At 35.0% G+C, this 26,439-nt stretch overlaps 1 protein-coding gene across 1 annotated transcript; it reads right to left on the bottom strand.

Annotated features, from left to right (window-relative positions):
* Positions 1 to 2,510: 2,510 nt before the first annotated feature.
* On the bottom strand, positions 2,511 to 26,315 carry LOC129233773 (L-threonine 3-dehydrogenase-like). The gene is made up of 6 exons (XM_054867752.1): positions 26,119 to 26,315; positions 18,075 to 18,237; positions 14,660 to 14,872; positions 8,460 to 8,597; positions 6,957 to 7,122; positions 2,511 to 2,701 (listed from the first exon to the last, which is right to left on the bottom strand). Exons 1-6 carry the CDS (start codon positions 26,313 to 26,315, stop codon positions 2,511 to 2,513), a joined length of 1,068 nt encoding a protein of 355 aa, XP_054723727.1.
* Positions 26,316 to 26,439: the final 124 nt, after the last annotated feature.

Below are 26,439 nucleotides of genomic sequence, written 5' to 3'. Positions count from 1 at the left end.
TAATCTAACAGAAAAATCTTTCACAACAAAATGTTAACAAACCACTTGAATACTTGACATAAAATTTTCAGCAAATTGAAATAATAATTCGTTTGCAAGGAGCAGTTTGAATTTTGTAATTATGTCAAAAATTAGGTTTTGAGGAAATCAACATTTTCTGTTTTACTATTGCAAATTTCGTTATTGAATAAACAATTTAGTTTTTAATAAAAATTCGCCACAAATAAGGTCTTAATGATTCATTAGAAATGGTATTAGTATTAAAAATTTAAATATTTTATGCTTTTTTTTCACTTATGCATTTTATATGCATTTTTTAGTTTAAAAAAAGGGGCGTGGCTCCCACAAAAAGTGTCATAACGTCATGAAAAAAACGTTTGTTTGACCAATTTTTTCTCATCTGAAAGCCCCTTATCGCCATAAATAGTAAAAACATCTCATTTCTCAGAAAAATTCTTCTTTTTAAGTCAAAAAAAAAAAAAAAAAAAAAAAAAAAAAAAAAAAAAAACAGGGACACATTCAATTTTTCAGAATTTGCTACTTTTTAAACTTCAATTCCTCAAATTCTAATTTAACCAAAAAATAGTTGAAATTTTGGCATTTTTTTTCTTAATACTAAGAAAAGAATAAATAAAATAAACACTTGGAAAGCAAACTCTCTTTAGTTGTTTGAATTCAGAATTTTTTCCTACTGAGCGTAAACTGAATCGTCACTTTTAATGACCTGGGCTATAGTCTCGCATTTTATTATATTGCTCAATTGGTTATATCAAACTTTCCATCTCTTACCCAAAAAGTAAATAATATATATATATATAATATAGTTTTACATCAGAGAAAAAAAAATGCATTTTATTTCTCAGAAAAAGCATTTTTCTTTTTTAATCCATGAACAAAACTGCCCTATTTTCCCATACACTTAATACATTGCAGTATAAGCTAAAACTTTAGATTCATATTCCACAATAAAACAATAAAAATATATCAAATTATTATTTTATTTATTTATTTATTTTTTGGTTTCAAACAAAAATTGGTAGACAACTTATCTTTTGTTTTTCATCAAGCAAATTGTCCTAGTTGAGATACATTCATTTTTATGTTAATTAAATCTTGGCTTTTTATGACTTCGGTTACAACGCATTTTCGAATTCATCACGCTTTTTTTGTTGTCGCCCCACAAGCCAGATATAACCAGGGGTTACTACGGTTACTAGGTTTGGCTAATGCTAGTCCATTTTGGCTATTTTTCATCACACTTGACTAGAAAAAGAATCCAAAAGTCCAACTGATCTACATTTCGCTTAACATTTATCATACATCCATGATTAATGCTGAGAAATGTAAAATTTACTGATCAGAAAACCTAAAAAGAATATTAAAATTATTTAAACAATAGATTTAGGAAAATATTAAACCATTTAAATATAGAATTAATATTTCCTGCACATGAAATACAGAAAATGTCTTATTAGATGGCCAGAATTTCCAATGTCTACAGGATGGCTATTTCTATGAAGGGGTTCGGCTATTTTCCCGAAATTATCACGAGGCAACCCCTCAAGGTTACTATACAGTTGAAGTCACTTAAAACGAGCAAGAAGGGACCACAATGTTTACTCGCTATAACCGAGTGCTCGTAAAAAACTGATTTTCGAAAAACATCATAAAAGCTCACACACATTTACTCTGATTGTTTTTTGTTTCAGGAAAAAGTTGATTAATTTGCTTTCAACTAGTCTTTGTGTCCCCTTCTTGCGTTATTGTTTTTTGAGGAAAATGCATAGCAAAAGAAACATCACTTACACTCCTGAGTTCGAAAACCATCGAATTTGTTGAAGGTGGATCAGCTTCAAATTTTATCTACTCGTTGTTATCATTGTCGGGGGTTTTTCTTTTTTTTTCTGCTTTGTCTGTTTTTCACCTGTATTTGCTTTAATTTGAGCATCAGTGTCCTCGAAAGTGATAACATTAGTGTCAAATATAGTCGACTATAGTCAATGTATAGTTCCCAAATGTTTTTGTACAACACAAATTTTGAAAAAATGGACTGTCATCACTCGTTCTCAGGATTTATAACCCATTACTAACTTTAGATTGACTCCAGAATGCTAAAGGACCGTTTTCAAAAATGGATAAGCTGAGCTGGAAGTGAACTGAAATTTTATGAATTGCAAAAATATTGCTCGCTTTAAGCGGGGTTTTCTCGTTAAAAGCGAGCTATGCTCCCACAGATGTAATATCATACCAACACCAACCAAATATTTCTGATTTCCTCGCTAAATCCGGGCTCTCTTTATATCAGGGCTCGTTATAAGCGGGTTTGACTGTATCATGTTGTTTGACGAATCGCACTGGTTTGGACAGGTTTGATGTAAAGAGGGGCTACCTTTTTGTAAAAAATCATTTCTTGTATTTGGGCAACATTCATCCATAAAAGTGGATTCCCACTGTGTTTTAAAAATTCGGTACCACATAAAAATCGAAACAGGCTAAAATCGAAAAACTGCTCAGGGACTGTGTAGGCGTGGTGCGATGGCAGTCCTACAGTACCTCTTGGTGCGAGCAGTGACCACCGCAGAGTGGAACTCTTGGAGGGGGAAGGGGGAACTGATGAGGGATTCGTAGGGGTACTTGTTGGCCGTCGAGGAAAGGAAGTCCATGGCCTTCTGGAGGTGTTCTGCCTTGTAGCTCTGGATGCCTGAAACAGGACAGAGACAGCTTTACTTTCAATGAGCAGGGTTTGAAAAAAAAATCATAATACAGTGAAACCTGTGCAAGTTGACCACTTGCAGTGCAGTACTTTGGTGGTCAACTTAGACAGGTGGTCAACTTATAGAGGGTAGTAATGAAAACATTTTTTTTTTGTCATTTCTTGCCCCATGCATTCATTTTTCCAACTAATTGGAATACTTTAAACTCACTTTCATTGTTTTACATTCCTTTAAAACAATAAGTAAAAATGTTTTCAAATATTTTCAGAGATTATTTACCAGAATGACGTATATCATACAAATTTAAAATTTCTGTAAATCGATCGAAGAAAAAAAAAATTATCATTGCTTATGGAAAACTACTTACTTGACATTAACAATTCCTAAAAATTCATAACAAGTCAAAAGTTACTTAAATTCTTCATTTGATTTTTTCTTGTACATTTGTAACAATGGTAATCTAGTTTTCAACAAAATAACTCCTTAATAAAGTTTGGCGCAATTTTCTAGGACTATCATAAGCCCAATGTTTTTCGATAGAAACATAAATATTCATTGTGTTTTTTATTTATTTTTATTTTTTTTAAATGTCTAGTTGCTTATTTGATGCATAACTGATTAAACTTTTAGTACAATCTAATGCTTTTGCCAAGTGGTCAACTTACAAAGGGTTTTTTACAATACACCAAACCAAAGCTGGTGTATATTAGTGGTCAATATAGACAGGTGGTCAAGATAGAGAGGTGGTCAAGTTACAGAGCTTTTCCTTCATTATATAAGATAGGACTAATTCCGTTCCTGACAAAAGCAGTCAACTTAGACAGGTGGTCAACTTACAAAGGTGGTCAACTTTACAGGTTTTACTGTAATTCCTTAATTAGTAACTGCATGTTTCAATCATTCTTCTTTGGTTTACTACTAGTGGTACCCCCCCCCCTTTTTGGTTTAGGATGAAGCAGGGTTGGCAAAAACCCGGGGTTTTTTTTAAAAAACCCATGGATCCAGTTTTTTTTGGGTTTTTTAAATAAAACCCCAAAAAAACCAACTAAAACTGGGTTTTTTAAAAGAAATTTAGGTGTTTTTGTCTTTTTTTTGAGGAAAAATATGGGGTACTTGTAGCATAGTGTAGCATAAGTATATGGACAAAGCAAATAAATTGTCTTGGGTAAAAAAAGCTGGAAAATTCAGAGTTTTCTGAAGAAAAGTAAAAAAGACGACGAAACCCAAGAATGGTGAAGTTTCAGATTTTTTAGTTTCCATGGTTATTAACAATTAAGGCAAAGTTACTTCTCGAGAGATAAAATCTATTGCTCGTTTGTAATTACTACTTTGTTTTTTTGCATTTTACTTTATTGTATTTCATTTTGTTATGCAAAACTACTGTAGAACCTCGAGTAGTTTAAATCCCTTTTTACTGAATTCCAGCTTAATCAAGACATTTCTTTGAATTTTATGTTGCCTGTTTTTCTATTTCTGTGTACAGATTAAGAAATATTAAACTTTTTCATAAGATAATGAAAATACTGTGCATCCTGTTCTGTTTTCTGTCCGACCATTTGTAAAACCTGTTAATTTCTAAAAAATATACCTTGTTTATTTGAGATTTGTGACGTGTTGGTTTACAGAAAATAATTCACATGAAAGCCTTTTAGCTAGAGTAGTTTCCTCTGTACAATCTACAAATATTGAGAAAATCAGGCTTAACAGGACTTAGTCAAGATAATTTGAGTTATTTATTGACCAGTTAAAGAAAATGTTAAATACATTTATTTAAAATCTCCTTGAAGTATTTTTTTAATGACGTTAAGAGTTAAGAAATACAATTAAAGTTAAAAATTCATTTTTTAAGTCCATTGGCTGTGGTGAAAAACAAATAAAAAAGAAGTGGAAATTGTGAAAGTATTTCAATTAATTATTTTTTTTTAAAATTTCTCGGAAAATTTGAAAAAGCCAAAAGTGGGATAAATAATGGGTTTTTTCAAAAAAACCCAAAAAAAAAAAACCATTGGGTCCAACCCAATTGGGTACAATCTGGCTAACCCTGGGATGAAGGCTTTTTTTTTTGTAGGGAAGAGTTAAAGGTTTTCTTGGCAGGGAAGTTTTTACAACAGGATTGTTTTTGACGAGATATCACATCGTTTTACATTGAAATTATTACTTTGTCTGTATTTTTAGAATTGAGAATTTTGAGTCATAAATATTCAATTGAAACAATGTTGTTTTGTGTTTTTAAGGAACAATAACAGCAAAATTAATTTTATGTCATGTTATTTTCTGACCAGTAAGATTCTATATTCGTTTGGTGAGAATTGGGCCGTTTAAATTTTATTGCAATCCTTGTATCCTCTCTGTTTCAAAGAAAACTGCTTGGATAATAAAATACTATTTTTAAATTATATTGTTTTCAAGTATTTTATAACTTCGCAATAAATTCTATTACAGTTTCTGTCGTGTCAGAAGATGTATGCAACTCTACTCTACGTCAAGTCGTGGATATCACAAATTTGCCACAGCGACTGCGTATGCACGTAAACTCAGCTCATTTCAAACATCATCTAACTATGTTTCTAAAGTACAATAAGGGGGCGAGAAGCCTCAATAGCCGTTTTAGAAAGTTAGACTGAAACATCTCAGCAGGGTTGAAAAAATCATATTATATTCCAAGATATCTCAACAACAATCAACAAAATAAACTCAAGAAAAATTTCAAATTTGTTTCGAGTTTCAAAGCAAAAATTTCCATTTTCCGAATTCCTATATCCAAAAATGAGAGCTGCTCACAAGTTCTACTTGTTCAAGACAGCTTCACTTTTCTTTTTCAGAAAAATAACTCAAAATTTAAATCAATAAAATAGCTTTGCCAAAAATACATTAAGCTTTTTTTTGCAATAGAAAGAGATCTGGATGCCCCCCTTTCCAAATTGATTAACTTCCTAAAACAAAAAGTAGAAAATACTTATGAAGAAGGTGTTATCTGTAGGAGTAAATAGGTCTGGCCATCACATGGTCAGAAATGTACTGAACCAAAACTTTAATATAAATTCACATGCTAAGCATTTATTAAGCACTGTTAAAGCAGAAATGAGGAATATTTTAAAAAGTGGAGTTAATCGATTCGGCAATTGAGGCGTCGATTTAATAGTCTGATATTTGACATGCAGAGCCATCTACTTTTTTTTGGGTCATTCCAAATTTACTCGCAGATTTGATATCAGAAAAAATAAAGAACTTTGATAATAATAAGTGTTTTGACTCAATGGCTTTATTAATTGTTAATAGAACTTATTAGCTCATAAAAAATATATTTTACCCAGATAAAGAATACAGTCGACTCCCGCTACAACGCGATCCGTCGAAACGAATTTTAGAGCTAAAGCGAATTCCTTGCCCTTAACACGAAACTTTTCGGAAACTATACGGCGTGTATGGAGTATGGCATACTTGCCAACCTTCGAAGAAAAAAAAACAGGAGATTCCACTACAGGTATATAGGTGATTCACCAGCGACATATCCTCACAACATAATTATTAAATTGTGCTTTTAAATAACATGAATACTAAATTTAAAGTGAAATGGGGATTTTTCGCAGATGTAAGCTAATTAGTAGCAGCAAGAAAAACCTAATAATAAGTAGTGAACTTGCTTAAAAAGTTCTATACATTCCCCAGTCTCTTCCAGCAAAGTAGCTACCAAAATTTAATTCCTAAAATCCGAAAAAAAGAAAAAGAAATCAATATGTAATGAAAATAATATATATAATAAGTAGGTGTAGGGTAGCACATGATAAAATCACTTCAAACTTTCAAAACAGTTGAAATATTTTCAAGATGCAAAAAGATTGAAATCTGCTGCCATTTTCGGCAGAGCACGTGCTTCGTTGAACATGCAATGTGGAAAGCTTCCAAAGAATTAATTTTTACTAACGGAGTTATTATTTGGAAAAATTCTTATCCCCATCACATTGGTAGACTAGAAAGAGGAGCCATCTACTGAGAAGAAAGCGAAACTTTTTGATGATTGACTGCAAAAACGGGAGAAAATCGTAAAAAACGGGAGATGGAAGCAAAAAACGGGAGTTTCTCATTAAAAACAGTAGAGTTGGCAAGTATGCCTACGGGAACACCACTGATCTAGAGATTTTTCCGTCTCCCCCCCCCCCTCAATGGGACCTTTACATAATTAATGAACGGCCCCTAAGAAGTTTCACTTCAAAAAAGAAAAATAAAAACAGTTGAACATACCTCTGATGGTGATGCACTTCCGGAGCAGAGTGCGTAGGTCCATGGTGGCCCTGGTGGAGTGTGTGCTCCCCACGATCAGGTACATGCCCCTGTGCCTCAGTGAGTGCAGGGCGTAGGACACCACATCCCACTTGCCACACACATCCATCACCACATCGGCCACCCCCTCCGCAACACCACAGCCCTCCTCTGTCCGAAGGGGAAAAGCAATCGTTTCACATCACGTTCAGACAAACACAACATCGTTAGATATAGATCAAAATTCACAGTACCAACACCAGAAAGGGAGGAAGATCACAATAGCATCCAAACAGTTCTCAGATTAAAAAAAAAAAAAATAAATAAATAAAATAAAGTCTTAGCATCCTAGACGGGGTTGGCAAAAACCAGGGTATTTTTAAAAAAGCCCGTGGACCAAGGGTTTTTTAAAATAAAACCCAAAAAAAACCCAACTAAAGTTGGGTTTTTTTCAGTTTAAAAAAAAATAAATACAGTTCTCAGACAATAATACAGTTCTCAGATTTAAAAAAAATAAATAAATAAATAAAATAAAGTCTTAGCATCCTAGACAGGGTTGGCAAAAACTTGGGTTTTTTTAAAAAAGCCCGTGGACCAAGGGTTTTTTAAAATAAAACCCAAAAAAACCCAACTAAAGTTGGGTTTTTTTTCAGTTTAAAAAAAAATAAATACAGTTCTCAGACAATAATACAGTTCTCAGATTTAAAAAAAATAAATAAATAAATAAAATAAAGTCTTAGCATCCTAGACAGGGTTGGCAAAAACCGGGTTTTTTTTAAAAAGCCTGTGGACCAAGGGTTTTTTAAAATAAAACCCAAAAAAACCCAACTAAAGTTGGGTTTTTTTCAGTTAAAAAAAAATAAATACAGTTCTCAGACAATAATACAGTTCTCAGATTTAAAAAAAATAAATAAATAAATAAAATAAAGCCTTAGCATCCTAGACAGGGTTGGCAAAAACCCAGGTTTTTTTAAAAAAGCCCGTGGACCAAGGGTTTTTTAAAATAAAACCCAAAAAAACCCAACTAAAGTTGGGTTTTGGGTTTTAAAAGAAATGTGGGTTTTTTTTGTCTTTTTTTAGGGAAAATGTAGGGTACTTGTAGCATATTGTAGCGAAGTATATGAACAAAGCACAAGAGTTGTGCTTTTGTTTATTAACAAAATATTTACAACTTAGAACAACAAATTTACAAATCGGACTCCATAAATATTCCGTGTTCCATCCATTCTATTTATTTTATTTCGCGCTGGCGTTGATCGTCCGCTACGATGAATGCCCGCTGTTGCTAGGATATCCACCAGTCACATGGTTTGGTTTATGAGCAGCAAAAGGGTTGCCATAGCTCGGTCTACTCTTATTATTAGTCTATGTTAAAAAACATTAATTTTCAATTTGAGTGAAAGATAAAAGCAATTTTGCATGCAAAACAGGATGTCGTGAATTAGCGCAACAACATGGGAGAACCACAGGACACTCACCTAGTACGCTCTCCACCAGGACAGGTCTCCCTCCGAACCTGGGCACCAGCCTGAGTCTCTCCCGACAGATGTCGTGGCAGTAGACTTCTCGAAAACCAGACTCCCTGAGCAGGGCGCAGGCATACAGGCCCATCAGGTTGGCCCCCTGCGGAAGGAACAACAGTCTCTTACTTCATGGCACAGAGGATCGAACATGGAATAGAATTCTCAACAAAAAAGAAAAAAAAAATGCTGTCCTTCACAGTCTACGTCTACTCTTATTACTTAACTAGTGGTACCAGCACGGCTTTGCCCGTAATAGAAAAATTAAAAGGTCTTTTGGTTCGCCTGTATATTTACAAATAATAAGTGGTGAATGTTCTCGCCAGTTGGCTTGTACCCATCTTACGGTTCCACGCTATGATAATTTCGTATCTCGCCCATTGGCTTGTGCCCATGTTAAGGTTCCACGCTATGATAATTTCGTATCTCGCCCATTGGCTTGTGCCCATGTTAAGGTTCCACGCTATGATCATTTCGTATCTCGCCCATTGGCTTGTGCCCATGTTAAGGTTCCACGCTATGATCATTTCGTATCTCGCCCATTGGCTTGTGCCCATGTTAAGGTTCCACGCTATGATAATTTCGTATCTCGCCCATTGGCTTGTGCCCATGTTACAGTTCCACGTTATGATAATTTCGTATCTCGCCCATTGGCTTGTGCCCATGTTAAGGTTCCACGCTATGATCATTTCGTATCTCGCCCATTGGCTTGTGCCCATGTTAAGGTTCCACGCTATGATAATTTCGTATCTCGCCCATTGGCTTGTGCCCATGTTACAGTTCCACGTTATGATAATTTCGTATCTCGCCCATTGGCTTGTGCCCATGTTAAGGTTCCACGCTATGATCATTTCGTATCTCGCCCATTGGCTTGTGCCCATGTTAAGGTTCCACGCTATGATAATTTCGTATCTCGCCCATTGGCTTGTGCCCATGTTACAGTTCCACGTTATGATAATTTCGTATCTCGCCCATTGGCTTGTGCCCATGTTAAGGTTCCACGCTATGATAATTTCGTATCTCGCCCATTGGCTTGTGCCCATGTTACAGTTCCACGTTATGATAATTTCGTATCTCGCCCATTGGCTTGTGCCCATGTTAAGGTTCCACGCTATGATCATTTCGTATCTCGCCCATTGGCTTGTGCCCATGTTAAGGTTCCACGCTATGATAATTTCGTATCTCGCCCATTGGCTTGTGCCCATGTTACAGTTCCACGTTATGATAATTTCGTATCTCGCCCATTGGCTTGTGCCCATGTTAAGGTTCCACGCTATGATCATTTCGTATCTCGCCCATTGGCTTGTGCCCATGTTAAGGTTCCACGCTATGATCATTTCGTATCTCGCCCATTGGCTTGTGCCCATGTTACAGTTCCACGTTATGATAATTTCGTATCTCGCCCATTGGCTTGTGCCCATGTTAAGGTTCCACGCTATGATCATTTCGTATCTCGCCCATTGGCTTGTGCCCATGTTAAGGTTCCACGCTATGATAATTTCGTATCTCGCCCATTGGCTTGTGCCCATGTTACAGTTCCACGTTATGATAATTTCGTATCTCGCCCATTGGCTTGTGCCCATGTTAAGGTTCCACGCTATGATCATTTCGTATCTCGCCCATTGGCTTGTGCCCATGTTAAGGTTCCACGCTATGATAATTTCGTATCTCGCCCATTGGCTTGTGCCCATGTTACAGTTCCACGTTATGATAATTTCGTATCTCGCCCATTGGCTTGTGCCCATGTTAAGGTTCCACGCTATGATAATTTCGTATCTCGCCCATTGGCTTGTGCCCATGTTAAGGTTCCACGCTATGATAATTTCGTATCTCGCCCATTGGCTTGTGCCCATGTTAAGGTTCCACGCTATGATCATTTCGTATCTCGCCCATTGGCTTGTGCCCATGTTAAGGTTCCACGCTATGATAATTTCGTATCTCGCCCATTGGCTTGTGCCCATGTTACAGTTCCACGTTATGATAATTTCGTATCTCGCCCATTGGCTTGTGCCCATGTTAAGGTTCCACGCTATGATCATTTCGTATCTCGCCCATTGGCTTGTGCCCATGTTAAGGTTCCACGCTATGATAATTTCGTATCTCGCCCATTGGCTTGTGCCCATGTTACAGTTCCACGTTATGATAATTTCGTATCTCGCCCATTGGCTTGTGCCCATGTTAAGGTTCCACGCTATGATCATTTCGTATCTCGCCCATTGGCTTGTGCCCATGTTAAGGTTCCACGCTATGATAATTTCGTATCTCGCCCATTGGCTTGTGCCCATGTTACAGTTCCACGTTATGATAATTTCGTATCTCGCCCATTGGCTTGTGCCCATGTTAAGGTTCCACGCTATGATCATTTCGTATCTCGCCCATTGGCTTGTGCCCATGTTAAGGTTCCACGCTATGATAATTTCGTATCTCGCCCATTGGCTTGTGCCCATGTTACAGTTCCACGTTATGATAATTTCGTATCTCGCCCATTGGCTTGTGCCCATGTTAAGGTTCCACGCTATGATAATTTCGTATCTCGCCCATTGGCTTGTGCCCATGTTACAGTTCCACGTTATGATAATTTCGTATCTCGCCCATTGGCTTGTGCCCATGTTAAGGTTCCACGCTATGATCATTTCGTATCTCGCCCATTGGCTTGTGCCCATGTTAAGGTTCCACGCTATGATAATTTCGTATCTCGCCCATTGGCTTGTGCCCATGTTACAGTTCCACGTTATGATAATTTCGTATCTCGCCCATTGGCTTGTGCCCATGTTACAGTTCCACGCTATGATAATTTCGTATCTCGCCCATTGGCTTGTGCCCATGTTAAGGTTCCACGCTATGATAATTTCGTATCTCGCCCATTGGCTTGTGCCCATGTTACAGTTCCACGTTATGATAATTTCGTATCTCGCCCATTGGCTTGTGCCCATGTTAAGGTTCCACGCTATGATCATTTCGTATCTCGCCCATTGGCTTGTGCCCATGTTAAGGTTCCACGCTATGATAATTTCGTATCTCGCCCATTGGCTTGTGCCCATGTTACAGTTCCACGTTATGATAATTTCGTATCTCGCCCATTGGCTTGTGCCCATGTTAAGGTTCCACGCTATGATAATTTCGTATCTCGCCCATTGGCTTGTGCCCATGTTACAGTTCCACGCTATGATAATTTCGTATCTCGCCCATTGGCTTGTGCCCATGTTACAGTTCCACGTTATGATAATTTCGTATCTCGCCCATTGGCTTGTGCCCATGTTAAGGTTCCACGCTATGATAATTTCGTATCTCGCCCATTGGCTTGTGCCCATGTTACAGTTCCACGCTATGATAATTTCGTATCTCGCCCATTGGCTTGTGCCCATGTTACAGTTCCACGTTATGATAATTTCGTATCTCGCCCATTGGCTTGTGCCCATGTTAAGGTTCCACGCTATGATCATTTCGTATCTCGCCCATTGGCTTGTGCCCATGTTAAGGTTCCATGCTATGATAATTTCGTATCTCGCCCATTGGCTTGTGCCCATGTTACAGTTCCACGTTATGATAATTTCGTATCTCGCCCATTGGCTTGTGCCCATGTTAAGGTTCCACGCTATGATAATTTCGTATCTCGCCCATTGGCTTGTGCCCATGTTACAGTTCCACGTTATGATAATTCCGTCATTTACTCGTCCATCTTATGATATTTTTGTTCTTAAAATTGGAATAGAAAAAGAACCACATGGAATTTTCGAAAAATCGCTTCGAGGTGCACACCCCCATGCTACAAACTAACTTTGTGCCAAATTTCATGAAAATCGGCCGAACGGTTTAGGCGCTATGCGCGTCACAGACATCCTACAGACATCCAGACATCCTCCGGACAGAGAGACTTTCAGCTTTATTATTAGTAAAGACAGCACAGAGGATCAAATGGAACAAATGCTATCCTATCACATTCAATGTCCACTCTGTTAATTGCCCAGAAGATTGAACCAGGGGCGCAAACAGAAAATATTTTTAGGGGGGGGGCACAATTTTTTTTCACAACACTCTATCAGCGTTCTCTCTCTCTCTCTCTCTCTCTCTCTCTTTGCATCAATACATATCTATTATTATTATTAATATTATTTAGTAAAAGTCCTTAAAATTGTATAAGTTTTGCAATTTACTCAAAAACTGTTGCAAAAACATTCATTGTTCTAATGCCAGAATTGAAATCACGTTAAGAATAAACTTTAAAGTACATGAAACAGGGAAGAAGATACGGTCTTGTAATCACTGACGTTTCAAATGAGTTCCTAACTACAGAAAAAATAAATGCCGAAAAGGAGAGGGGGGGGGGGAGTTTTAAATGACCTCTCGTCGTCCCTGCTTACTTTGGAACCACTTAGTTTTTTCAAAGCGCGTTCATCTTCCTTCAAATAAAAAAAAAGAGTATTTTTGAAAATTGTTCAAATTAGCGTTTTGGGGGGGGGGGGAGGGCACAGGCCCTGTGGGCCCCCCTCTGGTTGCGCACCTGGATTGAACAGCTTCATTAAAATGAAATAGAGGTTATTCTTTGTTCATTAATCACACAGATTAATCAAGAAAGTTGTATTTATTTAAATAATAAGTCAAGAAATGAACAACAACAAAGTTAACACGTACACACAATACTGCTGAAATTTTCCAAACACTATATAGTTGCCAACTTCATTAACACTAGAAAGACTGGCAGCGGTCACTTTGACCACCATACTTCAAAGATCGGAAATTTCCTCCTTTCGGGATTTTTACCATAGAAAGATTTGTTTCAACATGTCAGAGTTCAATTTAACAATTTAATCATAATATAGTCTGCAAATAAGTCTCAGATAGCTTTTTTTTAATTTTATGTTCGATCAAAAGAAATATACATGCTTTACACAATTGGAATTGAAAAAGAGGAAATTTTCTTAACATGTAATAACTAACAAGTACTATAATCAACCATGCATGTGTTTGGTTTAAAAAATATCTAAATATCGCAAGATACCGTACTATACTATCTTTTACAGTATTTCAAAATACTTATGTTATCATGTCACCTGTATATTATCCATTAACAGTTTTTTTTTTTTTTTTTGCAATCAGAACAAATGCTTGTAGATTTATTTCCGCATAGTTTAATTTCCCACTATTTTAATCTTTCTCTTGAGGTAGATACTTATTTAAACGCAGCAAAATCGATCAGGGGAGGTGACTTGGAGGAAATTGGAGAAATAGGAGTTCTGTTTTTGAAAATTTACCCCTTTTTTCGGCGTCGGACCCTTTTCCCTTTTTTTTTTTTCACTGCTTTTTATATTTTGAGCATCAGTTTTTATTAGCGAGGTTTCTTCTGATTCTAATTCAGAAGAACAATCCTTTTCTGCAAATCTAGGCTCCGAAAAATATTCGCAGCAATCTCATGAAAGCAAATCATTTTCATCTCTAGGAATATATTTCTCTTCAGATAAGAGTCAGAGTGTTAATTCGAACCATAATCTGTTTTAGATAAATCTGCAACAGTTTCATGAATTATTTTTCCTATAAGTTTTGCTTGTCAAGGGTTCTTCTCGACATCATGAAGATAATTATGTGACTGAGCACTTCATTATCACCGAGGAAAATAAACGTCAATGCATCAAGCAAAACACATGTTTTGGTGCGCAAAAGAATTCCAGCAAATATTTTTGAAACTTACCTGTTTATATTTACTTCTTTTTAGACCCAAAGTAATTTCACGTGTCCAGTTACATGCTTTTCAAATTTACCTTTCACCTTTCTCAACTTTGCCCCCTGTGAAACCATGCAACCAGCAGGTGTTTCGCATTCTCCTAACAGTTCAAAGAATTAAACCTGACCAGTAGGTACTACTCAAGCTCAAATCAAATACGATTGTTTCAACTAATAGTTTAACCAGAAATTCCCATTGCTCCACCAAGAAGTAAATTTCTTGTTACGCTACTAGTAGATAGAATTCGATCGACATGAACACGATCGTGCTGAATATTCCTCTGAGACAGAATACGAGAGCTAAACTACTCAATGGCAATGAATATTTTAACGATTAATAGTGCATTTATTCAAACATTCGGAAATTAGAAACTTACAAAATGTAAATACAGCCTCTGGCTATCGTAACCGAGCTGTTGGTAGTACTAAAAGGAATAAATACTGTACCTGTACGATGGCCACAGACTGTGGGAGCTTGGTGCTGGATGTGGCATAACTGACAGCGTGGACTATGGTGGAGAGGGCACAATTGGCAGGGCACGCCACAGCATTGGACACGCCGCTCGGCACCAGTGCCACAGTGGCACCCCTCTCGAGCACCATGTGGGTGGCAAAACAGCCGCTCAGTCCCGAGCCCTCCTTCAGCCCCATGGAACCACACTGGAAGAGAGAAGGGAGAGTTCAAAGAAACGTTACAAGAACAGCTTGCAGCATCAAGAAGGGGTGCCTATCCCCCCGCCCCCCAAGTTCAATGCCGCAAATTCCTCCCTCCCCCCCAAAAAAAGCTTTTCTCAACCCCTTTTTTATTTTATTATTTTTTCAAATATTTTTTATTTTATTATTTCTTTTAAAATATTTTTTATTTAATATTTTTAAATATTTTGTATTTTTTTAATTTTTTGTCATTTTTTAAAACTTATTTTTAATTATTATTGCCATTAATTTATTTTAAAAGTTATGCACATTAGTTTGTGTGTGTGTGTAAGTCCAATGACATACACACACACACAAACTAAATAAATAAATGAAATAAAATATAAACAGAATATAAAATAATTTAAATTAAAAAGAAATCAATAAATGAATTTAAATAAATAAAGTTCAAAAAATTTTTAAAAATCCCCCCCCCCTCCAAAATTTATGTCCCCCCCCCCCTTTGTGGGCACCCCTGGCATCAGGGTTTAACAGATTTTGGGATAAAGGAGTAGGTGTCGATAGCTTTGAAATTCTAACCAAGAAACCATACAACAGTGTCATTAAGAAAAATATAGTTTAAAAAACTAAAAAGACACGCTTTCGTAGCAAAATGAACTAAAAAGTGAAAAATAATCTTTGGGTGATAGTAGTTGACCAATCACTTAATTTTAATGCAATACAAAAAAGCGTGGGGGGGCTTCTTATCAGTTGTCTTGAATTTCTTCCATTTAATGTCCTAGCAAAAATGTAAATAGACAGCACCCCACGCTTTTTTGTATGACATTAAAATTAAGTGATTGGTCAACTACTATCATCCAAAGATTATTTTTCACTTTTTAGTTCATTTTGCTACGAAAGCGTGTTTTTTTAATTTTTTAAACTATTATTTCATTTTTCTGTCTTTTAGTCTTATGTTGGAGAATTATCAGGCAAAGTTTTTTTTTGTGCGATATGTGAAAATTTGAATCAGATTGGGACTTAATTGACGAAATTAATCAGATTTATATTACTTTGGAAATTTGAGATGCATTTGAATAAAAGCTTTCTTCAACAATGGTCTGATCAGCAATGAATTTCCAATTGAAGGCTCACCTAAATTTTGGCATGAAATTAGTTAAAAACAATTGTATTTCATGTTCTAATTACCTTGGAACATTGGAACACATTTTGTCTCATGCAGAGGTTTTTGCAGATATTTTTAAATAATTTTTGCGAGCATTTTTTAATATATATTTTTTAAATTTTCTTTTTTTCACATTGTTGGATTTATGCCAAAATATTGATTAAAATTGGAGGAAACTAACCATTAAAAGAGTTAATTAACTAATTGGATTATAGTATATTGCATTGTCATCGGGTCTGAGGTTGCGTGCCAAATTTCAAAAGAATCCGATCGCAGGAAGTGGGCGAAATTTGAGCTGCAAGATTCCGTTACAAGATACATACATACATACATACATACATACAGGTGAAGCTAATAAAAGCGTGTTAAAAATGATTAAATAACTAGCATTTGAAAGAGCAAAGCAAAGTTTTTGGATGCATAAGTTAATTGCTCTCGTGTTCCCGTTATTAAAATAGGAAGTCCTAAAGTATGCCAAAATGTTAAGAAATGTCGCCAAATGTAGCGAGTTTTGGTGAGTAATGGGAGACATTGTTCAGATGCTTTACAGATGGCTGTCCTGCCACATGTAGATTATGAAATCGTCAGCAAAAAAAATAGTGTCTCAAATTCTTGCCAAGTCTTTAAATTTGGTGCTTATCTTGAAATTTTGCTCGACTTTAAGGCCTTCCATGAGCAACATCTCTCGTAAGCCTTGAGGGGGCTATATGACCATTAATGATAAAAGAAATGCTTTGTATCTCTGATTTTTATTGTTCGTGACAATCACTTTCGAATAGAGACGTACCGAGAACTCGGTAACTACTCGATACTGGGCCGAATTTTGATCAGATACTCAGCTAATACCGAGTAGTTGCAAAAAATTGAATATTATCCAAGACAGGTATAAAAATTTATAAAAACGCTCAAGCATACATAATATTCTGCAATCATTTATTCAAATTTACAAGTCAAATTTAAATTTTGAGAATAATGAAGTTTGTAATGCTTCAATAGAATAAATCTTTATTTTAATGTCCCCAAAGTTAATAAAACTTATTTATTAAAAAGTGTGCAAAAAAGGTAAATATAGAAAATATGGAATTTTTATATTAAAAATGGATTTTTGCTAAAAACAAAAATTAGTTATAAGAAATATAAAAATACGGTTGCTCTTAAAAATAAAAGGAAATAAAACAATGTTAAAAGCACGGTGCAGGAACACTGCAGACACGTGTTTTGGCATTACAAGGAATTCCTTTTCAATGCACAAAATGTGAGCTTGTGAATTTCAAGGCATCTGACAAAAGTCTGATTTTTTTTACATTCATTAGCTCACATTTTATGCCCTGAAAAAGATGTTCCTTATAACGCAGATACACATGTCTGCAGTGTTCCTGCACATTTGTTTTATTTGCTTTTAAAAATTATTTATGTTTGGCGGACTAGAACTATAATAGATTGGTATAATTTGTTTTAATTCAACTTGATTAATCCTACCTTTTATTTATTTTTAATATTAAAAGCAATTTTTTTGTAACATTTTTTGACATAAACAAAGTTTTTAAAATAATGCGTACTTAAATTTCAGCTGTAATTTAGTTTTAAAAACTATTATATGGACAAGGAGGTCTATACCACTATTCCAATAGGTTCAAAATTCATCATATGTGTGTCGGTGGTTCTTCTTAAAACATAATTGGTACTCGGTAACTCGGCTGAGTACTCGGTAACTCGGTACTCGGCCTTTCACTACTTGGAATAGTGAAAGGCCGAGTTTTCGGTACTCGGCCAAAGTGCTACTCGGCACGTCTCTACTTTCGAACAAATCAAAATGATAGTTCAGTAGGAAAAAAATCTAAGCATGGAGGTTTTCATGAAAACTAATTCATGATAAATATGAAAAAAAATGTTTCATTTATGCTATAAACGCAAGGAAATTGAAACATTTTCACATAGGAAGGTTTTTCGATACGGGCAGGTTCGACAACTTTAAAGACAAAAATTCAAATTATTGATTGAAAAAGGCTGATCAAATTAAAAAAAAATAGATCTCAGACTCACCCTGGCACTCCGAGAGCAGCACTCCCCCACGTCAGCTCGGCACATCTGGCACCTCCCCCGCAGTCTCGAGACATCCCGAAGGTCACCCTGTCCCCCGGAACGAAAGGATCCCCGCTCCCTCTTCGAGTGGACCACTTCTCCGATGCCCTCGTGCCCCAGGACGCTGAGGCAAGAGCGAAAGGACACTCAAGACAACCATCACACAAGGTGGAATATAAATGAGACATCTTAAATACAGTACAACCTCGATATCTCGAATCTCTCGGGACGGGGAAAAATTTCGAGATATCGAGTTATCAAAGTTTTAAAAAAATTACACTAGTAACTCTCACATTTACACACACGTACGCTATATGCATTTATATATGTACTATGGGACGACTTCGAATTACGATCGATAAAGTAGTCCTTCAATATTTCACTAGATTTGAAATTTTCTAATTGTCGAAAGTGCACAGGACGAGATTTTGAAATGAACAACAATTTCAACTTGGTTTTTTCACCTAAAGAGTTTAAAAATTCTAATTTTATCTTTAAACCCATAGACTAATAATAAGAGTAGACCGAGCTATGGCAACCCTTTTGCTGCTCATAAACCAAACCATGTGACTGGTGGATATCCTAGCAACAGCGGATAAGCAGAAATAAAATAAATAGAATTTGATGGAACACGGAAGAATGATCTTTTATGGAGTCCGGTTTGAAAATTTGTTATTCTAAGCTGTAAATATTTTGTTAATATAGTGAGTTTTTCGTTTAGATTGTATTGGGCATTTTCTTTAGTCAATTTCAATAACTCTCTAAGCAATGAAAGATGCAAGCGCCCAAAAAGAATCGGCAAAACGGTAAGATTTTTACCTACAATTTCAATTTAAGATACCGATGAGTACATTTCTGCGTTAACGCAAACCGTTTACCGCCATTTCGTTCACAGCCAACGCTGACGTAGCAGTTCCAAATGAAATAAAAGTGACTGAAAACTGCGATCAAAAACTAATGACTAATGTCAAAATAATGCATTACTAAAAGAAAAACAGTTCAATCATCTCTGCACCTTGGGAAAAAATTATAATAAAAACACATTACGTCTTAAAATACATGCCGAGTGCCAAACTATAGATAATCCTGCCAGCTGGCAACCATGCCGCCAAAGTTTTCGCCAAGCCTTCCACCAGTCACATGATGTATCCATGAACCCATTTTTTCATCAGCAAGTCTGGGAAAGCTCGGTCTACTCTTATTATTAGTCTATGCTTTAACCAGTACTTTCACATTCAAAAAGTTTTCAGCAGCCATTTTGTGGAAGTTAAAAAAGCCGAATGATAAAAATGAGGAACGCATTTTCCGTTTTCGCTCGAAAACTGACGGAAGAAAAATCGAACCCCTTTCCTCAAAATGGACACCATGTTCGAGAGAAATGCACAAAGATTCTAAACTCTGGGGAAAACACTGCACCCCCTTCATACCAACACTCCCCTATTATCTTGTCCGAATCCCCTATTCACAAAATTTCCAAGAAAAGGGATGAAAAACGTTAAGCAATTGTCTCTGGAACTGGTTTTGCTGCAAAAATTGCCGAAGCAAAACGACAATTGAAACTTGCTTCTGTGCAAAAAATTTCGACAAATCAAGGGTTTCGAAAAATAACTTTCGAGATAACTATGGAAAAATACATAGGGGTTTTTATAGAAAATGCTGGGGAAAAATTTTTGTTTCGAGACATCAAGGGTTTCGAGATAAGGAGGTTCGAGATATCAAGGTTTGACTGTATACAATCAATATTAAATGCACAAAATAGGGTAAGAATGCCTACGTAGAGAGGTGTTTTCGGTGTTTAGTAAAAAGTCCGCAACAGGCAGTATTTACAAAAAGGTTAAAAATATGCACGAAACTCAAAATTTGAAAATAAAAAATTGCATGCAGAAATCCTTATTTTGGACAAAGGTCCACTTTTTAAGAATAAAATATACATGATTCTGACTAAAAGGGCTGTTTATTCCCCCCCCCCCCAAAAAAAAGGATGAGCTTTAGGTTTACAAGACTTCCATGCAAAAAACAACAAATTGAAAATCAACTAGCTGCCTACCCGCCATTGTACGGGCTACCTAAAAAATGAAAGAGATGTCCAGTTGCTTTTTTTGTAGTACTCTGACGTGAAACTAAAGCATCAAGACTTAACAAATACCCCTATGCATTAATTTAATACCAAATCATCAGATTCTAATTTCGCTTTAGTTAAAATCATTAAGAACAATATTTTTGTTCAACTCCGTTTCCTTTAAAGAAATTTAAACAGTCTTAAGGTACAGATGTGATACCCCCCCCCCCTATTTGTTGACATCTGATTTTTTGCACAAAATAGAAACATTTTTCTCGCCAATGAGGCGATAATTTTTTAAGCATGGCACCCCTGGCGAAACTAACCTGTGTTTGGCAACCTGAAGGCAATCTTAGATCTGTTCTATCTTGTTCACGGTTTCAAGCAGGAGAGATTCTTGTTTTTTCGTGCAATATACCTTACAAGAAAACTTATTTTGTGTCCTATCCTTTGGTACTGAATTTCTGAAAATAAGTTGACTCTAGCATTTTATAAAAATATGAAGGTGTTATTTTATGTAAAATATAATAGGTATTTTGAAAGCATGTCTGGATAGTAAATTAATGTATGGTATTTTTGTATTGTTTATGTTTGGATTGTTCTGGTGAGACATTTCTACTTTTCATACATCGAAATTTGAGTAACTAAGCGTTTTTTTGGCTGAAATAGTTATTGATTTTGGGGATTACCGCTATAAACATCGCAATTTGAATCGCTTTGCTCTTTTTTAGAAGAGTATGAGAAAAGTTTTTGTTGGATGAAATGCATGTTGGAAAATAGCTTTTATTTCTATTGGTACATATTTCATTGGTGAGCTGTTATAGTATTTTGTCAATTTAAGCATTTTAAATACTTTCTAGTCATTTTTCTTTGTGTAAAAAAACTTTCTAGTTTCTGGTATTTTTGAGGCATATAGTCGCGATGTTTTTTGTTGTGGTTTTATGTTGTATTTATATATATATTGTGTTCTGAAGTGCTTTGATCATGTTTTTTATCTGATTTTTTCCTGTTGGCGCTAAAAAAAGCATCGCTAAGAATGATGTATGACATATGTCGTCATACATCGTTTTCTTGGCGCCAACAGGAAAAAGTCGCCAACGGTGGGGTATACGACATTAGTTCCGGATTTATATATCAGAATATAAGAGAAAGTAAGCAGACTTAAAATAAAATTATTAATGGAAACGTTGTTTTAAAATCTGGAAAGCAGCCAAAAAAAATCCCTTTTTAAAACAATTATTAGAATTTTATTATTTGCTCACCCATATGCAAAATGGCAACAGGAAAGAAATAAAAATTCCTGAATAACGTTATGTTAATTAACGTTTTAATTAATATCTCCATTAATTAAAGCCATACAGTTACGAGATTGGTCCTATTGTTTTCCTTGGAAAATTTCAACTTGATCGGTATCTGGTTCGACTTTAATTCGCAGCGATTCTCGAGAAGATCTATCTTCAGACGGACGCGAACATATTTTAATAGTACGGATGCTGGGTTATACAGCCAGAACCAATAACCAAGCATTTTGGCTGCATGACCAGGGTTCTTTGGACTTAGAATTGGGACAAACCTCAACTGGCAACTTCATAATGTTGTGATTAGGATATGTATAAAATTTCACAATGCTGCCAGGTTAGATTTGCCTCAACTATAACTAATATTTTTTTCATTGCTTGTCTAAACATTGTGCAGAAAAAAGTTCTATATTTTAATATTTATGTATGAATGATATTTACAATCATAAGGCCATATCATACAAAATTGGGGTGCTTTTTTTTTTTTTTTTTTTGTATTTTTCAATGTGTCTTCTTTGACTTTTTGAAGCTTCAACAAAACTTCACTACAAAAACTTTTTTTTTTCTTTTTGAAAAATCAAGATTCTTTCATTTTTCATTTGATTGGAATATAAATTTGAGTTCTCCAAGGTTATAACACAATTTTTTAATCTAAACATTTGAAAGCTTTACTTTGCAAAAATAATTACAATAGCAAATAAGATAGATAAATACCTTTGTGCTGAACAGTAAAGTAAGAAAAACAACGTTAAAAAGCAAAAATTTGCCAATTACAGCAGACACGTTACAGGGAACGCCTTTTTCAACCATAAGCTCATTACTGTTTGCATCATAGACTAATAATAAGAGTAGACCGAGCTTTCCCAGACTTGCTGATGAAAAAATTGGTTCATGGATACATCATGTGACTGGTGGGAGGCTTGGCGAAAACTTTGGCAGCATGGTTGCTAGATGGCAACATTATCTATAGTTTGGCACTCGACGTATTTTAAGACGTAATGTGTTTTTGTTATAATTTTTTTCCAGATGCAGAGATTGAACTGTTTTTCTTTTAGCAGGGGCCAATCCAGGATTTTTTTCTCGCTACCTATTTTTGTGAAAGTATTGCATCATTCTATTTTTGTGAAAGTTTTTTTTTATCAGTATTTTTTTGTGAAATTTTAGAGGCATCCTCATTTTTGTAAAAGAGAAGTAGAACAAGTGAAATTTTAGTTCGAAAAGTGTAAATGTCATTTAGTATTATTTTTAACAGATTTCGTTTTTTGTGGAGGGGGGAGCTAAAAACCTAAGAAGTATGAAAAATACCATCGTCATTTCAGCTTAATGGGCTATGTTACTGTGTACAATATAGGAAATGATGAGAAAAAACGGTTTCCCGAAACAGATGTTAAAAGATTGCGATACTATTGCATAAATACACTTTGGTGAAAAACAGCTAAAAATTAGTTAAAATACTACAAAAAGGTTGCTATTTAAGCGATTGTTCATATAAACCTGCTTAGAATTTTATTTTATGAGTAAATTTTGTTTCAAACGGAGAAACAAATTTTATATTTTAAAATGCTAATCTTTGTGAAATTTTCGATGTTTTTGTGAAGCCACTGATTTTATTACTTGATTTTTGTGAAAATACCGATTTCAAAACAGGATTTTTGTGAAGGTTCCAAAAAACGGTAGCAAAATCAGCCTGTATTGGGCCTTGTTTAGTTATGCATTATTTTGACATTAGTAATTAGTTTTTGATCACAGTTTTCAGTCACTTTTATTTCATTCGGAACTACTACGTCAGCGTTGGCGTGAACGTAATGGCGTAAACGATTAGCGTTAACGCAAAAATGCTGTTGCTAGGATATCCACCAGTCACATGGTTTGGTTCATGAGCAGCAAAAGGGTTGCCATAGCTCGGTCCTATTCTTACTATTAGTCTATGGTTTGCATTGAAAAAGGCATTCCCTGTAACGCCGAAACACGTGTGCTGTAATTGGCAAATTTGTGCTTTTTTTTTAATGTTGTTTTTCTTACTTTACAATAGCAAATACTCTTAAAATTTGTGCTTTTTTTTAACGTTGTTCTTCTTATACTTTACAATAGCAAATACTCTTAAAATTTGTGCTTTTTTTAACGTTGTTCTTCTTATACTTTACAATAGCAAATATTCAATACTCTTTTGGGTTGGACCCAATGGGTTTTTTTGAAAAAAACCCATTTAAAAAAACCCATATTTTACCCACTTTTGGGTTTTTTAAATTTTTCTGAGAATTTTTTTAAAAAATTGATTAATTTAAATACTTTCACAATTTAAAACTTATTTTTTAGTTGTTCTTTACCACAGGCAATGTACATAAAAAATGAATTTTGAACTTTAATAGTATTTCTTATAACTCTTGATGGCATTAAAAAAATACTTCAAAGATTTTAAATAAATATATTAAACTTTTTTCTTTAACTGGTCAATAAATAACTCAAATTATCTTGACTTAGTCCTGTCCTGTCTGACTTTCTCAATATTTGTAGGTTGTACAGAGGAAACTACTCTAGCTAAAAGGCTTTCATGTGAATTATTTTCTGCAAACCAACACGTCACAAATCTCGAATAAACAAGGTATATATTTTAGAAATCAACAGGTTTCTCAAATGGTCAGACAGAAAACAGAATAGGATGTACAGTATTTTCATTATCTTACGAAAAAGTTTAATATTTCTTACTCTGTACACAGAAATAGAAAAATAGGCAACATAAAGTTCAAAGAAATGTCTTGATTAAGCTGGAATTCACTAAAAAGGGATTTTAAAACTACTTGAGGTTCTACAGTAGTTTTGCATGACAAAATGAAATAGAATAAAGTAAAATGCAAGAAAAAAAATCATAGTAATTAAAAACGAACAATAGATTTTATCACGCGAGAAGTAACTTTGCCTTAACTGTTGGTAATCATGGAAACTAAAAAATCTGAAACTTCACCATTTTTGGGTTTTGTAGTCTTTTACTTTTCTTAAAAAAACTCTGAATTTTGACTAGTTTTCCAGCTTTTTTACCCCAAGACAATTTTTGCACTTTACCCATATACTTATGCTACAATATGTTTAGAAGTACTCCACATTTTCCCTAAAAAAAGACAAAAAAAAAACCTCATTTCTTTTAAAAAACCCAGCTTTAGTTGGGTTTTTTTGGGTTTTATTTAAAAAAACCCAAAAAACCCTGGGTCCATGGGCTTTTTAAAAAAAACCCGGGTTTTTGCCAACCCTGATAGTAACTGTATCACAATTTTTAAGCCGAATTTTCTTAGGCCGAGAAAAGGCACAGAAATACCTAATTTATCGGCAATTAGGAGGAAAAGAATTTGAAAATATTTCACTGAAAAAAATTACATTGGGACAATAGAATACAGTTTGACTCCATCTCAGGGCAGGCAAAAACCCGTTTTTTTTTTTTTTAAAGCCCATGGACCCAGGGCTTTTTTAAATAAAACCCAACTAAAACTGGGTTTTTTTAAAAGAAATGTGGGTTGTCTTTTTTTAGGGAAAATGTGAAGTAATTGTAGCATATTGTAGCGTAAGTGTATGGACAAAGCGCAAAAATTGTCTTGGGGTAAAAAAAGCTGAAAAATTCAGCGTTTTCTGAAGAAAAGTATAAAAGACGATGAAACCCAAGAATGGTTAAGCTTCAGATTTTTTAGTTTCTTTGATTACCAACAGTTAAGGCAAAGTTACTTCTCAAGTGATAAAATCTTTTGTTCGTTTTTAATTACTCCATTTTTTTTTTTTTTTTTTTTGCATTTTACTTTACTGTATTTCATTTTGTTATGCAAAACTACTGTAGAATCTCAAGTAGTTTCAATTCCTTTTTACTGAATTCCAGCTTAATCAAGACATTTCTTTGAATTTTATGTTGTCTATTTTTCTATTTCTGTGTATAGAGTGAGAAATGTTAAATTTTTTCGTTGTAAGATAATGAAAATACTGTACATCCTATTCTGTAATTTCTAAAAAATATACCTTGTTTATTCGAGATGTGTGACGTGTTGGTTTGCAGAAAATAATTCACATGAAAGCCTTTTAGCTAAAGTAGTTTCCTCTCTACAATCTACAAATATTGAGAAAATCAACGTGACAGAACTTAGTCAAGATAATTTGAGTTATTTATTGAGCAGTTTGATAAAATTTAAAATCTTTGAAGTATTTTTTTTAATGCTGTTAAGAGTTACGAAATACTGTTAAAGTTCAAAATTAATTTTTTATGTCCATTGTCTGTGGTGAAGAACAAATAAAAAAGAAGTTTAAATTGTGAAAATATTTAAATTAATTAATTTTTTTAAAAACTTCTCAGAAAATTTAAAAAACTCAAAAGTGGGCTAAATAATGGGTTTTTTAAATAGGTTTTTCCAAAAAAAAAAACCCATTGCGTCCAATTTGGCCAACTCTGCTCCATCCAGCTGTAAAATGACACAACAATTGCCCGCAGCTCACACTGGAAAGAAACGACAAAACTAGGAAAAACTAAACAAGGAAATTCGCAACCAAAGCACATCGACGCAGCTCCATTGATCCCGTGATTATAGATTTAAAAAAAAACATCATAATTTTAACAAACATCGTACAGAAGGGAATACAAAATAAGGAATTATCGAAAAACACATCAAGTTTTTACCATGGCTTTTTAACGTCTCGTTTTCCATCGATGTCTTCTATGTCGATGGAACAAATGGTGGCGTATAAAATCTTGATTAAAATCTCTCCCTCCCGAAGTTCATCTTTGCTAGGAATGGAGCATGTTTCGACCACGTAACTGGGATGTTTGTGGGCTCCGAAAAATACAACTCGCACACCTGTTGCACCTGCCGCCATTGGAAAACTGCCGAAGTTCCGATTTTCCACTTATTTGTTTACATTCCCTCTTCTCCGTTGCCAATACGTTGGTTTAAATCTCTCTCTGAAGAGAGATGGTCGTGTTCGGGTATAGGGACCGGTG

The sequence above is a fragment of the Uloborus diversus genome, unplaced genomic scaffold (genome assembly GCF_026930045.1).
Source record: "Uloborus diversus isolate 005 unplaced genomic scaffold, Udiv.v.3.1 scaffold_710, whole genome shotgun sequence".
In the NCBI taxonomy this organism is placed as follows: Eukaryota; Metazoa; Arthropoda; class Arachnida; order Araneae; family Uloboridae; genus Uloborus; species Uloborus diversus.
This window is presented reverse-complemented; position numbering and strand designations above follow the sequence as displayed.